Source organism: Anas acuta, chromosome 2 (assembly GCF_963932015.1).
Source record: "Anas acuta chromosome 2, bAnaAcu1.1, whole genome shotgun sequence".
NCBI lineage: Eukaryota > Metazoa > Chordata > Aves > Anseriformes > Anatidae > Anas > Anas acuta.
This window is the reverse complement of record NC_088980.1, coordinates 120,749,117-120,765,165: the sequence shown is the minus strand read 5'-3', so window position 1 is coordinate 120,765,165 and position 16,049 is coordinate 120,749,117. Positions and strand designations below refer to the sequence as shown.

At 32.2% G+C, this 16,049-nt stretch overlaps 1 protein-coding gene across 19 annotated transcripts in view; it reads left to right on the top strand.

The window, feature by feature from the left end:
- The window catches only part of ASPH (aspartate beta-hydroxylase), a 114,398-nt gene that overhangs the window by 26,815 nt on the left and 71,534 nt on the right, over positions 1–16,049 (top strand). For 11 of the 19 annotated variants that reach the window (XR_011093028.1, XM_068671961.1, XM_068671956.1 and 8 more), the window contains 5 exons: positions 4,634–4,678; positions 11,583–11,672; positions 13,267–13,344; positions 13,835–13,996; positions 14,774–14,827. Coding sequence is in view for 18 of the 19 variants with exons in the window: in XM_068671961.1 (XP_068528062.1) it covers positions 4,634–4,678; positions 11,583–11,672; positions 13,267–13,344; positions 13,835–13,996; positions 14,774–14,827 (429 nt within the window). In the remaining variant the exon portion in view is untranslated. The remainder of the gene's footprint in view (positions 1–4,633; positions 4,679–11,582; positions 11,673–13,266; positions 13,345–13,834; positions 13,997–14,773; positions 14,828–16,049) is intronic. The other 8 variants (XM_068671959.1, XM_068671955.1, XM_068671960.1 and 5 more) reach the window with 4 other exon arrangements.

Sequence of the window (16,049 nt, the reverse complement as noted above, 5' to 3'; positions counted from 1 at the left end):
TGCAGTTTATAAGACCTTTAAAATAGGAATAAAAGCAAATAAATGTTTTCATGAGGAAAATATAACATGTAACACTGTTACTAAACAGGACATTGTGTAACTAAACAGGACATTGCCAATTTTCACAGCTACTTAAGAATGAAAATTTAGTAATTTACGTGAAATTGAAAACATTTTTCATTAGCCACTTTCACGTTCCATGCAGATCACTTAAATTTTACAAAGCTACACAAGGAAATGTCTGTGACTAAAGTTAGTCTTAGTTTTGTCACCGTTTTAAGAAGTACGTGGGATGCTTTGTGTTGCTCTATTCTAGTGTTCGTAAATGTTTGATATTTTAACTGCCAGTCTTCAGCAGAGGTTTACATGTTTTGAACAAAATACTGCACTAACCTTAGTAGCATAAGCTGTTGTTGCTCGCTTTAATGTGATACTAATGTAAATAAATTATAGGGACTTAAAAAAACTTAGTACCCTTAAGTCTGAAATAACTGAGAACTTAAAGGTTTGAACCCTGGATTTCTGTGACCACCTTCAACAATATTTAATTTAAAAATAAGAGGGTAATTTACATGGGGTAAAATAAAACAACAAAAACAAAAACAACACAGTGCATGTAAAAGAACTTAGAATCGCATAGAATAAGCAGAAAAATGTTGCGTATCTGTTGAAATAATGACAGCAACTTTTGCCAATACTTTTTTTCTCAAAAATGAGCTTTTTGAGAACTTGTTCAATTTTTTGTTTCAAGGTTGGTGAATGCTGTTTATCACCTGTAGGTTTTATAGTACACTAGTCTTGCGTTACTAGTGTCTCCAGTGACTGGCCTTAGAAGAAATTAAATTTTTATGAGAGTTACTCATGAGTTACAGTTGTGTGGAGGGGTAGAAGAATGCATTGAAACATTAGGAGGATTTTCATTTCAGTTCATAATAGTTAATAGATAGGAAAAGAAAACACCTGTATTGTAAACATGATTTGATTCAAATTTGACAAACATTTGAAAGCTGTTGTGTGCAATTCAGCTATTATGGACAGATGTATACTATTTTCCTCATTGAATTGCAATCAGATAAGTATCTCTCATAATGATGAAACAGAAGCATGAAATAAATGCTCTTATTTCATATAGTCAGGTAGGATAAATTCTTCAAGTTGAAGTTAATCAAGACAAAAAACTTGTCTGTTTCTTATGTCTTATACAAGATGCAAGATACATTCATGTTTGTGACAGAAAAGAAACTGCTTTCTGTCCTTTGTGTCTGATTTGGATATCCCTTCTAAAATCGGGTGGCATGACATTTTAAAGTAACTTACTGAGAACTGATTGTTCTGTTTTAATTTCTTGCGCCAGTTGTGGGAATTAAAAAGCTGGTTTGTATTTGGGAAGGTTACAGGCTTTGGTATGCCTAGCATTTTGCATACGGTTAATGAATTAAAAAAATAAAAATCAATTTAAGGTAAGTATGTGCTAGCCTTCTTGTCAGCAAGCTATTTGGTTTGGCAGAAGAACTTGTATACACCATGTAGTATATTATAAATACTACAGGCATTTGCAGGTGCGTATTCAAACAATAATAGCTTTTTCTGACTAGCAGTTCTTCTGGAGACAGTAAATAAAAGGGGACTAAAAAGCAGTCTGATAACAGTTCTGCCTTACAGATTTTTTTTTTTAATTTTTTGAGTTCTGCAATTTTGACATCTCTTGATAATTTTCTGTGTGCTAAGGGAGGCTTTGTGTACAAAAAAAAAAAAGTAAAAATATATTGTGTAATACAATTAAATTTTATTCTTTCTGTTTTCATATTTGATGGGACCTTATGAGTTAAGGGAAGAGTCAGAATGCAAGCTGTAATGGATAAAGCTTGATGTTTTCTGTTCCATTGCCCAGGTTTTGCACGAATTGCAGTAGGGTAGCACATCACAGTTTGATAGCTGTTTAGTGCTAACTTCGACAATATACTTTCTGTGGTGAATGTGACATAGCCTCTTTTTCAAATGTAAGTGGACATTCAACTTTAAATCAGCCTACAATTGCTGCATGATGCTGCAGGTTTAAACTTTTTTGCAGGTAGATGTGGTGAAATTTGTTTTATAGGAATCTGTACTTCAAAGCCTTTTGCATAGAAATGTTATTAAAGTTTTCAGTATTACTAAATGCCTAATATAACTTGCATATACAAGAAGTAATTTGAGGTTTCTTAAGTGGAATTTGTTCTGGAAAATTTTTATGAGGAAAGAAAAGTTTCCCCTTTTTTCCTCAGCAGGATTTTGTTGCGGATTTAGAATGCTTTGTAATATTTTAAGTTTTAAAAAATCAGTGAAAACATGAATTTATCTATTGTTAACTATTATGTAAAAATATCCACTTCAACAAGAATGCTTACATTGTAGCATGACTTCTTAAAATATGTATTTGGAAAATACTGGAAATCTATCCAAATATGTTAAATTTGAAGTCTGCTTTTTATATGTTGATTCAAATAGTAGCAATTGTTGCATTCTTTTATAAATGCTTATAAATGTTTCTATTTATATTGTTAACACAGGACCTTTATAATGTAGGATTAATTGGAAAAAAGAGGAACTTGAATAGTAACTCAAAAAAAACCAACAAAGAAACCATGAAAAACAACACCACAGATATTAAAATTATGACATAGAAGAATGGTCCATAAGTTCAGTTATGTGGTTCTTAAAATTCTGCACGCTGGTTTGTATGCCCGGAAAATGTAAGAGAATCCATCTCTGCTAATGATTTTACTTAGGTGCCAGAATTTTTCACATGGTTCCTGGAATCACATTGCTGACTTGGAAAAGCTAAGTGTTTTGCATCCATTTCTTGCTTCAGGCTGTTTGTTTCACAAATGAGATTTACCTGTGCTGTAGTGATTCAGATGGAAATGAAGATTTATGACTTACTCTTTTTACATAACATTAAAGTGTAGAACAATAAAGTTCAAAATATTGTAAGAATATCCATATTATGTTAAAATATGCAATTTGCATAGTTATGGAAGGCATTATTAGTTTGCTGACAGTCTTAACGCTATTCATTGTATAAAAAGAGTATTTAAACAAATTACAGTATTTTACAAGAGTATTCTACTGAGTATATTACAAATTAAATATCAATAATTGCTGAACAGGATATTTTGTAATCTGCTTTCCAACATAATGCATATACTTTTATTTAAAAATAATTTGAAATATCTGTATGATGTTTTTGTGTATATCAGGCTTAGTAATTTTTTCCCTGTCAAGACATACTTGTAAGATGGTTATTATCCTAAAAAATGCAAGAACACTTTAACTGTGCAAATAGGGGAGGGTCTGGGCTTTAAATAAGGCTTTGTACTGCTTAGCTGAGAAGCTCTTAATTATTTTCATTAATGCTGCTGTATAAGAATGTGGGAGTCTATTCTTCTTTCTATATGAGGAAATTGTTTTATTATTGTTACACGTGCTTATTGCTTAGAGTTAATAAGGTTGAATAACTTTTTTTTTTGAGTTAGAATGCTGTACTTCAGCAGTGATGGTCATCTGTGAGGCAAGAGCTCAACAAGACTTTCATATTATTCATATGCTTTATGGGATTTAAATCTTAATCCACATCAGGATGATAATCCAATCTCTTTAATGGTTTTAGAAAGATACAACCGCTAATTGCTTTATATTTTGGAGAAGGCTTTTGCACAGTTCATGCCTCTCCTGTGTGCTTTGTGCCTAGTTCCACAAGATGTTGAATGACCTCAATTTCTGTTAATGGTAATGGCAAAAGAAATCAGTCAGCTTCTTCTTGCAGCACCTGCCTTTGACTGGAGAGTAAGGTTTATTTTTTAATAAAAGTCTTAACAGTTTAAAATAATCGTAAGTAAAGCAGCAAGTATTTTGACTGAAGGAAAATGGCAACTGCATTTTTGAATTTGAGCAATACGTTGCCATATTGCAAAAGACATATTTTGCCTGGGCATGTATTTTCATTTGATAAAGTGGATCCAGACCACTACAGCTAGAAATGAAAATAAAACTGAACATATATCATTACTACTGTGATAGCAAGGAGATAATCTGACCTCCTTTACTCTATACATTCCAGAGTTTCCATTTTAATTGTGAATTTTATTTTAATCGGTTTTGTGTAACAAATTGTAAGAAAAAAAATCTCTTTATGTAAGGTACAGTACATATGTGCTTGAAGATATCTTGAGTTAATGTGTTTATTAAATATGTGTAAAAACTGCATAGAAATATAGGTTTAGTGGGTCTGAGAGAGAACTGGCACAATACCTAGCATAGAAATCAGCTGGGATATTGGTCATAATTACATGGCGCTATGCTGTTTGGAGAGAACTGAGCTAGCTCTGAGAAGTTATGAAGCATCTTTAGTAGCATGCGTATGGTGTTATGGTACTTTGCTTGAGCTAATTAGCCTTACATCTACAACCTTGGTACTGAAGATGATTTATTCTTAATGAAATCTGAAGATGATTTATTCTTAACATTTGATATCTCTCCATAGCATTGTGGTTTGCTATGTACAGGTAACTTTTTATATAGCAAATTTATTTTTTCGTCAAATTTGAACATCACAGATTTGTATGTAACCTATTTCCATTTTGCAACAAATCAGGTGAGGAGCCAGGAGGGGTAGCCAAGAAAAAAACTAAAGTCAAAGGTACTTTAAAATTATTTTGTGTGGAACTTTCTGCAGATAATGATGTCTGAAATGCATGCACGTTGCAAACACAGATTGAAGGTTATAATGTTTACTAATACTAGCTTTGTTGGCTGTGTTGTCTAATGGTGCAGCAAACAATTATCCTTCCCATTTTTTGGTAACTTTTTTTAACCATTTATTGTCATTTAATGGCAGTGCTTTCCAAACCAGAGATTTTTATTTTTTATGATTTCTACAACAGTTGTCTTGTTCGGATTATAAGTATTCTGTTTGGGTCACTGCCAAATCCTCTGTTTTTCATGAATTTATGATACTATCTACACTTTTACTTTATTGTAATTGGACTTGATTACATTAATTTCTGCTTATGGTTATATTTAAATAGTCTACATTTTTTCTTATGGGAGGAGAAATTTAGGTAAAGTTCGTAAACTTTCCCTTTAGTAAGATATGCAGGATCAGTTGCAGTGATGATCTTCATAAATTTTCAAAAAGCTTTAAGTTGCAACCAATTTAAAGCATATATTTATTCATAATTACATTGCTGTGTGACCAAGACATAAAAACTGAAAGGTATTCAGTGCAACAAAGAGACAAAAAGCTAATTAACCTGAGCAAAACACCACACTACTAGATATACTTCAGGTGCTTAACTTAGCTTAACTCAGAAATGCTGAGTTACCTTGCCACAGCATGGTGCTATACAAAGAATGCAGTCTCCTTGTTGCATTAAAGACATTAGACTTCTATGTGTTTTTTTGTGTTTCTATCAGTATATAAGAAATGCAGGTTTCATATAATATAAAGTCTCATTAGAAACAAAGTGCTGGGGGAAGCTATCATGCTTGTATGAACGTGACTTTCTTAGCGTTTTTGCATGCAAGTTGCAGTTTGTAGCATTTGTTCCACATTGTGCTTGCTATGACTTTTTTGACTTTTTTTGGCAAATTTTATGCTTCCAAGAACTTAATAAATGTGATTTAACAACTCCTTCATGTGTTTTGAATTATTTTTCTAAGGTGTTTGATATGAGAATGAAGAAATGTGATAATTTCCAAATACTTTATGCCAGGAAACAGTTGGAAGGAAATGTGTTTTTCCTTTTAGAGTGAGCCGTGTCATTGTTCACTGTATAGAAAATATTACACAGGTGTTATACAGGTAGGCAGTTGTTTCAAGAGAAATATCATTTTCCTGCTTTCTACTTCGACTCTTTCTCTGAAAAACCTGAATACAAAATTAAAAATATTATATAAAAAAAATCAAATATAGATAAACTTTTATATATATAAAATCTTTATTTTTTCAAACAATCTGGGAATATTACTACTTATACTAAATAAAAATATAGATTTAATGGATTTAATTCTAAATTTTGTTGAACATTAAAAATTCTTTATTCTGGGGAATGCTGCAGGTACTGACAATGGTTTTCAAAACTGAGTCAACTGGAAGTCAATATGGAACTTCCTAGTTTCAAGAATGCTGTTTTGACTATTCTGATGCATTATCTAGATACGGTTTCTCAGCTGGATTTCTGATTTAGTTGAAATAGAGAAAATAAGCACAAGAGATACAACTCCAAAAGAGTAAAAAAAAAAAAAAAAAAACAAAAAACAAACAACAACAAATATTGCTATTAACACCATATATGGAAAAGAAAAAACGTACAAATTGATTACCATTTAGTTTGATTTCAATGAATATGGTGAAATGAAATTGAACATCTATTTTGAAGTTGATTTGATTCACCAGGACATTATTTCTTTTTAACTATTTTGTATCTTAGTTTTGTGAAATGTATGCTTAAGATACAAGTCTTGGACTAATCTGAAGCAATAATGTAAGGAAAATGATGTTCTATACTTTTCTGTTATAACAACTTCATTTATTGTATTAGAAAGTTGATAAAATTTGTCGAAAAAAAAAAAGTATCTTTTGGTTTTGACATTTCCAGACCCTACAATGTTCATACCATTGTCAGATTCAAAATATGTAGTGATTTTCAGGTTCACAGACAAAGCTGTTTTTAGCATTCTACAGAAGCTGGTTAACAGAAAGGTACTGGAGGCATGTTTTTTCCTAAATTAATGCTTCATTTGAATGCCATTATATTAAGCTGAGATTGTCTGGCTGCATGGCGTGAGGTCAGAAGTCAAAACTAATTTGTTTAAATTGCTTAAATCTTAAAAATATGTACAATTTAAATTTGCATCTAACAAGCATTAAGTGTGAGGATGATCAAAGCTTTTAAATAGTCACTCATAAAATACATTCTTTGATCTAAGAATGGTTCTCTTACTGAACATTTCCTCTTTTTTAACTGGAAAAAAAAAAAGTAAAAGAAGCAATTAAAGAACCACTCAAGAAATTAAAGGAGAAGCAGGAATCCAAGAAGGAGGAAACGAAAGATGAGGAAGATAAAAAGAAAGCCAGGAAAGGAAAAGATGCTGCTGATCGAAAGGACAAGAAAGCTGTTGATACGAATAAATTAAAGAGAGAGTCTGACAAGGTTAAAAGAGACAGAGGAAAGGAAAAGGAAAAAAGCTTAGACAAAAATGTAAAATCCAAGGAGACGACAAAAAAATCAGCTGGTGAAAAGGATGGTACTATTCAGGTGGGAAAGGACAAAGAAGCAAAAAAGATTAAAAGTTAAAAAATCCATCCAAAAATTCTGAAAGCTCCGTAAAGACAGACAAGAAAGAAAAGAAGTAAACTGAGTTCTGATTGTGCTAATTAGGAACAGACTGAAGAATGAGAATGGCGATGTATTTATAGAGTGTGGTAAATATGGCAATAAGAAAGAAACTAAGGCTTTTTGGAAATGTGTGAAAAAAATTATATATTTTTTGAAAACTGTTAAGCATGTACTGGCATTATAAATGCAACGCAAAAATGTCTGCTGTGAAACTCAAATATGTACATATGTTAATATGCCGGACTGAAATTGTAATGTATATCAAATGCAAGTTTAAAAGCAATATTAAGAGGATTATCTGGACACACAGAGAGCATTAACTGAACATATTGTCATAGGAACTTAACAGATAAGTGTGAATTATTACTTTGCTAAACTTAGTTTCTTGAAGTGGACTGAGAAGACTGCTTTATACCCAGACAGTCAAACCAACTGTTTGTGTTGTGTTAATTTATGAGACTTGTATTAGAACAAGTTTTTGTTGATCCTGTGACAATATATTCTGCTGTTCATTTGTTCTTTCTTTATTACTGTTAGGTCTGAAAACTTGATTAGTTGTCCTTTTTCAGTTTACCCAATTTTTCCAAGTTTCTGGTAATGAATACTTATGAAAATTGGGCCACTTGTTTCTTTTTTGATGGGTGCTGTTGGATTCCATTTGCATTTCAAGAAGAATGATTTGCTGCTATTATTGTGTTCTGGTTGAAGTTAGAGAACAGTTTGTGTTTTTTGGTTTGCAACTATTAATTTTTTCCAACAGCATTTACTAAGTACGTGATACTTCTGTAAGCAAGCTTCTATTTTAGCACTAAAGAATGATTTATCCAGCGGTCTCAATAGTTACAAAACAAAGTTACAAAACACTTATTGAGGCATATATTTCAGTATTTTGTTGAATCTAGAATCTAATACTTGCTTACAAATTTATGTATGGAAAGAAGTATTTTCTAATTTTACTAGGTAAATAATGGTGTTTAGTATGCTGAAATAATAATTCTACAATAAAATTACATAAGATTCAGAACAATTTGTAATGAAAGTTGAAGATTTCTTATTGTAATACTGAATTACTGTTCTAAAGAACACAAAACTAAATAGAGAAGATAATCATGGGTATATGCATATGGTGTGAGATTAAATTCCTGGAGGTTAATTCCTATATTCTTATCTTTGTTCTGCTTAAATTTTCTATATAACTGTTGGCAATACACTTATGTCAGGCAGTTGATATAGCATACATGTCTATAAGATTCTTTGATCCCTAGCGGTACAAAATGCAAACAGACTTTTTTTAAATTAAAAAAAAAAGTTCAGATGAAAGCTGTAGAAAATAATAGAGTAACTTAAGATTCCAGCTGTTATAATTGACAGAGTTGATATACTGTGCTATGTTGTAAACATACGTATGTGTGAAGAAGGAAGGAAAAGGGGCGTGTGTTGTGAACATTATAGTGCTCAGTGAAATCTTGACAAAATGATTTAATAAATGCACTTCTATAATGAATGTTCTTTTTTAGGTCTCAGTCATGATGGTTACGATAAGTCATCTGTGCTTTATTAGGTGTTAATACACGTTTGATGGAGGAGTATTCAGATCACGCTTCTCGAGAATAGTGACACAGTACTAAATGCACATCACTTTTATTTTCTTCCCTAATATGACAGTCTAGGAGTGAAATTTAGAATGAGTTACCTAATTATTCGTATCTATGAGCCAAGATATGACCAAGTTTATCTGGTTCTAAATAAGTTTCTTTTTCAAAGAGCATTTTGTTTGAGTAGTACTTCAGGCTATACAGATAGCTACACAGCAAAAGGATTTTTTTTTTTCCTCAGATACCTTTCATGCTTTCATATGTCTCACTGAAATATTGTTGTTCAATGTAACATGGCAAGTTAAGATGTAAGCTCAAAAAGTTCAACACAAGTAAAAACTGAGCGCAACTTCATTCTGAGAAAAAGATCAGAGAAAACAGTATCTTGTAAAACGTAAATGACTGTTACATACTAAACAGGACCGAACAGGAATCGGTGATAATGCACAGTTTATATAAAGCATACATACAGATATACATAAAGCATGAAAACAAAGTTGAAAAACGTGTGAGCAAAAATGAAGAGATATTCTCACTAGTCCTTTCTTTCCTTTTATACACCCTAAATGCTAGTTGGTTGTGAAATAATGTCTTTTTAGTACCAAATTCACTCATCGCTGAAGCTGTGCAAGTTGTCTGAATTTGGACACGTGAGTTGTTGGAAGATATGAGAACGTATTTGAAGAGCTGTATGTATAAAGGAAGTAAACAGCATTTGTGGAAGTAGGGTGTCTGTTTCTAGTCTTCCAGATTCTGAAGTCTGGAACAGTGGCTAAAATGAGGAACTGCTTTTTTCTTTGTAGCTAAAGATGATTGTAAAAGGGAAGAAGTAACTTGGGAGGAAGTAACTCTTGTAGCCTTTAATATTACTACAATAATATTTTTTTTTTTTATGACATGGCAGAAAGTTGGTTAAAAAATGGGTGTAAATTCTGGTGTCAACAAGAGGCTGTAAGACTCTTAATCATAGTGCTCTTAGATACGGCTTAACTACTGTAATAGTCAATTACATAATTACATTTAGACGATTTTAGATATGTAAAAAAAAAAAATAAAAAGTAGTAGGATTTTTTTTAAAAAAAGTACTAGGATTGTTTCTTTTAATTCTTTTTCTCTTTGTTTTTTGTTTTCCTGTTCCCATTGTATAGGATAATGGAATAAATACATATGCTTCTTATGGTGCAAGATGAGGTTTTACTAGTTCATGCAAAGTTGTTTGGAGACATACCAATCCAGTTTGTACAGAAATATATTTGACTCCAGTAGAGACCTGACAATAATATTTTTAAAACTGATTTTAAATATAATACTTATATTGTTCCACATAAAGTTACTTTTACAAGAGCATTAGCAGTGGAAGAGTGTTCATTATTGTGTAGCCTCTGCTTTTAAAAATAATATTATATTGAGTTCTGTGCATACAAGTCTTGATAAACTGGTTTGTTTGGGGTGGTGTGTGTCTGAGTTTATTTAAGAAAGTAGTTTTATCTTAATTGACCTTGGAACTCAAAATGCAAATCCAGGAAAAACGATCATAGGAGAATTCAGTTTTGAAGGGACATTAAGAGGTCCTTAGTCTGATATTCCTGCTCAAAAACAGGATCAGCTCAGAGATAAGACCAGGTTTTTCGGGGTGTTGCCCAGTGTGGTACTTAAAACCTCCACGATGTGAACGCAATGTGCAGCCTGCTGAGTTGACTGTCCTCGGGGGGGCAAAAAGTTTTTCATTAGATCTAGTCTGAACCTTTCTTGCTTGAATTCTTCCTAAACAATGGTTGAGTATCCACTCAACCATTGATTAGGCTAATACCAGTACATTCTTTCTTGAGGGTATAATCTCTTAATACGTGGCATAATCTTTACAGCTTTTCAGTGTACTTCCTGTGACTAGGACAGTAAATCATGATTAATGACCTGCTCAATCCTGAACAGGTGTTTGCCTAAGAAGGATGCGAATCGGCTTTCTCTCTTTCTCTCTTATCTTGGTATTGGTCCTTGCTATTATTGTTTTTTTCCTCTCTCCATGGCCTTCTGGTCTAGAAAAACTCAGTGGCATAGATAGTAAACTTAGTGGTGAAACTCCATCTGCAATAACTTAGGTGTCAGAAGAAATTACCCAGTTTTGAAGAGACTACAGTTCTCTTTATAAGATCTTCTAGGATTTAACTTAAGAAAACATATTATAAGCAGTGTACATTTGAAATTGGTTATTCATAAAACAGAAAAGTGATTATGTGAATCACTTTTTCCCAAAGAGAAAAATAGTGAGAAAAACCTGCTGCCTGATTATCTTCTGGAAACTGAATGGAACTTGAGAATAGCACAGTAATTTTTTTTCAGTTACAATGAATTAAAGGCAGATGCTTAAATTTGTGTCTAGTTTTTCCCCATTGTGTGTCTGTCTTCAAAACATATGCTTGATCGCTATCTTAGTACACTTTAGTCTTTGTGTATATCAGGACAGTCCTGTAGTTATAATTGATTCTTTGAAGTACTCATTGTTAATTTTAACTTTAGTTGTCACTGATATATTTGAAACAACTTTCTTAATTTGTATTTGAATCAAATCAGAAAAGCCTAAAGTTAACTTTATAACTGAAAAATGCAGGCCTAAAAGAAAGATCTGTCCCAGAACAGTCAACATCACCAGAAAGCGAGGAGACCATTCAGCCTGATGAACAGTCATTTGTCAAATCAGGTAAGGTTTCTCATAAAACGCAAAAGAAACGAGACATGGTATTTCATTTGAATTATAACTCTGTTTCTCAGCATGCAACTTCATTTTGTTATTTCTTTGGGTAGACTTTGAGTAGAATATTAAATCTTTTATCACTTTGTGTTTATACACTATAACATTTAACTGGAGTGGCTGTTAATAGCTTTATATAAATCACCGACCATGAAAAGTATTTATAGACGGCACTCTTGTCAGTTCTCATGGAACTATATCACAGCAGACTAACTGTCTGCAGGTGTACGGTTGTGGTTTTGATACATAAGCAGCAGTATACAGTCAGCAGCCATTCCTTCTAAATATTACTTTTATGTCGTAGTTTGAGTAGTAGAACTTTTCTCAGTTTCTGAAGTTATCTGATAATAGGGAAGTCTTTTTTTTTTTTCAATTCCAGTAATTTTGCATTTCTGTATTTTAAGTTAAACCAAAAAAAAACCAAAAACAATCATTTGATAAGCTTATTTGAATATTCACTTTTCTACTAAAATTGTAGTATATAAAAATTTCGAAGTATAGATTTTAGTTCTGAAAAAAAAAATGTTAAAATACACTTCAAAAATTACTAAAATTTATTGGGTTCAAGAGGAATTCAAGAGAAAATGTTTTTATGTGCCAGCTTTCAGATAAACAATTCGCATTTTAATATTTCTCAAAACATATATTTTTCCAGTTCATGGAAGAGGCTTATCTTATTTGGTGTTTGTGTACCAGACACAATAATCCACAAATGTGTAGGGTATGGCTAATAAAATGGAATATAGAATTTGTTTTAAAAAACTTGAATTACTTTACTTAAGTTATTATAACGCGTATTTTGTAATTTCCTTTTCATTTTTCATAACTTTTTTTTTTTACATACATTTTGGTACTTCATTTGAAAATGCAACAGTGTTGTCTTTTTTGCCAGTTTCTCAATGTTAATTTCAGGACATTTATATGAAGGCAATTTGTAGTACAAATTCCCATTATTTCCTGGGCTTGTGTTTTAAATGATGATCACTTGTCCCTGCAATCAGTTTGGGATTTATTCTGCTAAGAATTGCCAGGAGGAGACCTTGCTATTGTTATTTGTTATATTGTTAATATTAGTGTTTATTTTCCGTATTTCTAAAATGAATAAGACCCTTCTTCTGTAAATGACATTCTGTTGTCAAAAATGACAAGTTAGTGCTGTGATCTAAATTGTAGGAAAGTAATGGAGGAAAGTATCAGTAAAGTAACTACTCCAAAGAGAATTTGTGGTTTGGATAGGTACCTGAAATTATTAATGTTACTGCCACTAAGTAAAAGTTATATGCAGAAAATCCACTGTAGATAAATTCTTCTGATTGGTCTTCAGAATGATTTAATGTAATGATGCAACATGTTCTGTGTTGGACAGTAAACAAAACCAAATTGGATTTATAATTACATGAGTTGCAGAGATTCACCAAGTTAAATTTCCAGAGAACTTCATGGACTGGAGTAAAGATTTTATGGAGACTACCAAACACTGCAAGCCTTGAGCTAGTGTTCAGATTTTTGTGCTTACCTTCAATGCAATTTGTAATCTTTTTAGAGCACAAGAATGTTGATGATGTAGAATTGGAAGAGGAAATTCAACCCGTTCTTCATGAAGCTGTCCATTCTGAGCCTGGTAATGCATTAACACTTAAAAATCACTGAAGAATTTCTAAATTTTGACATAGGCAAGACAAATCTCATAGTCTGCTTTTGGTATGCACTCAAAGTACTTTTGCCTGCACAATACATTTTAAGCAAATACTTTATAATTTCCAAGAAATACTTGAAAAATTCAAATCCCCAGTCTATTGCTCTTTTTTTTTTTTTTAGAGGTGTTTGGCAGTAGTAGCTCAGATCAGTTGACAAGAACTTCCTAAAAACACTCTGTAAAGTGCAAGAATCATTAAACAGGATTTTTACTGTATTTCGCTTCATGACTAATGAAGGCATTCAATGCAGATACTTTGGGTTCATACTACGGTAAGGGTGAGACAAGTCACTTGTCCCCCTCTCTGCTGGGGAGTAGTTGAAAAACATGATAGGTGTCTTGAAAGCTGAGTATTTGCTTGTAGCAGAATTTACCAATGATTGTGTATTCTCTAACAATCTGTATTCTCAATTAGGAGAGGGACATGAAGATGTAGATGAAAGCGTAAATGAACAGTGGCAAGAGAAGGAAGAAACACATGGAGAAACTTTTGAAGCTCCTGCAACAGATGACTTGCTCAGAGAATTAGAGAATGAAGTGACAGAGGACTATGAGACACCAGACTCATTTCAGAAAGGTATCTGAATGACTAAATGTTTAAAATCAAATGTTGACAAAAATGTGAACAGACAAATAGAAACCCTTCTCGTTTAAAAAAGCAATTCTTTAATTTCTGCTTGCCATAGAAACTTAGCAAGTGTCAACTACTGCAAGCACTATTTAGCAAATATTTTTTTAAATCAAAATGGGATAATAAAACGCCACAAGTTGTGGAATCCAGCTGACTGTAAATTATATACTTACTGCAGTGTGGCTTTCAAACAACTGAGTTAATCTGGGTTCTAGCTACATATTTCTCCCCAAAACAGAGGGGCTCAAATCGTATCTATGGAATGTGCTTCTGGACTTCCTAGATTTTTTTAACTAAATTTTTAAGAGTTTAGCACCAGCTTTTGTAGGCAGACTTATTCTCAATATACTTCTAATACAGCTCTTCAAGAGAATAAGTGAACAATATTATATGAATATTTTCCTTACATTTAGACTTTCACAGAGGTGAGTTTTCCAACAGCAGATTTGAATTTGGGAAAAAAATTTCTTCAGGGACAGTCATGTTTTTTGAGCAAATGTGTTTCAAGTATATGTATTCTCAGTTTTACATATATAAATTTTATTCTTTTGAATATTTCTGGCATTAGAATAAATTTGCTTAGAATTTCTGCTTAGAAATTTGTCTATTCTTATATAACATTCTTTTATAGCATTTGCAGTGCCATGTACTGTTTTTTTGTTTTGTTTTGTTTTTTAAAAAAAGCTTAAATTTTTAATTTATGCTTATTTCTCAATTTTTCAGATGCTGATCCTGTAGATCTTGGAGCAACACAGCCTGAAACATATGAAGTTCCAGGTATAATTTTATTTTTCCAAACTCAGCAAAATTAGTTTTACACTGAAAATGATATGAAAAAATAAAACAGAAAAAGCTAAACTAGTATAGTAGTATATAATTTTGAAAATGTTTATTCACTAAACATCTGATCCTGTCTTGGATATGTTTACTCTGAGATGAACATATCATAACTGATATGGCAAATTAAAGAGTAGGGGATGGTATGTATGGAAACTTTGCCTTCGGGTAGTGCAAAAATTTAATTTGTACTTTGAGTTTCTGGCTGTTGCATGTGTTTGCAATCTGGGCAGGCGAGAGATGCGTGGTTGTACAGTCTATGAAAGTGAGAATAAGGTTTTATTGCTCTTATTCCCGTCTTGTATTCTACAGTGCTGATGTTCTTCTAGCCTATATTTTTGTCAGTAGTCTGGATCTTGTGCTTTTGCATAGAACCTCGCATCTTTCAGAAGCAGACAGTTTTAACCTCTCATTCAGGACTATTTAATATTTTACGGCTAATTATGCTATCAGAGTCAGCTCCAAGGACTTAATATGGAACTATCCTTGTAGAGTCTTTCTAGGGTACACCCTTAATCCATCTTCAAACCTTTAGGAAATTTTGCATGCAAGTACATCCAGTTAGCCTCTAGCCATCTTCATCTTTCTTCACTACTTTACAGAATGGTGTTGGCTTATTTTACCCATTAGTCCATCTACTGAGAAACATGAGATGGATATTATATTTTCCCTGCTGTCTGGGAAGTGTTTTTATCTGTCTACTAATAATGCTTCTTTATAATAGTACAGGCAGCTTCTTCCATTTGTATCAGACCTGGATTTCAGTTTGGACTAAGCATTGAGCCAAAGATAATAGTCAAGTTCTGGACTTCGGTCTTTTTTTAATGCCAAATATGACAACAAAATATTTTTATTTGATACAGAAAAAAAAAAAAAGAAAAAAAATCACAAAAAAGTTTATTCCTAACCTTGTTGGGAAGTTTCTGCTTTCCAGCTACCAATTTGGAATCCATGCTGCTATACTTCCAAAGTAAAAGGATAAGTTATTTTACCTTCAGTACCGTGTGTTGTCTGATGTGTCATACTGACTATGGAGATAACATCTCAAAGAGTTGAAGTCACAAATTTAGCAATGCAATGGGGAGATTAAAAAAAAAAACAAAAAAAAAAAAAACAAACATAAATTGTTCAATTTCTATGATGCCAGAATTGAATGTTTCTC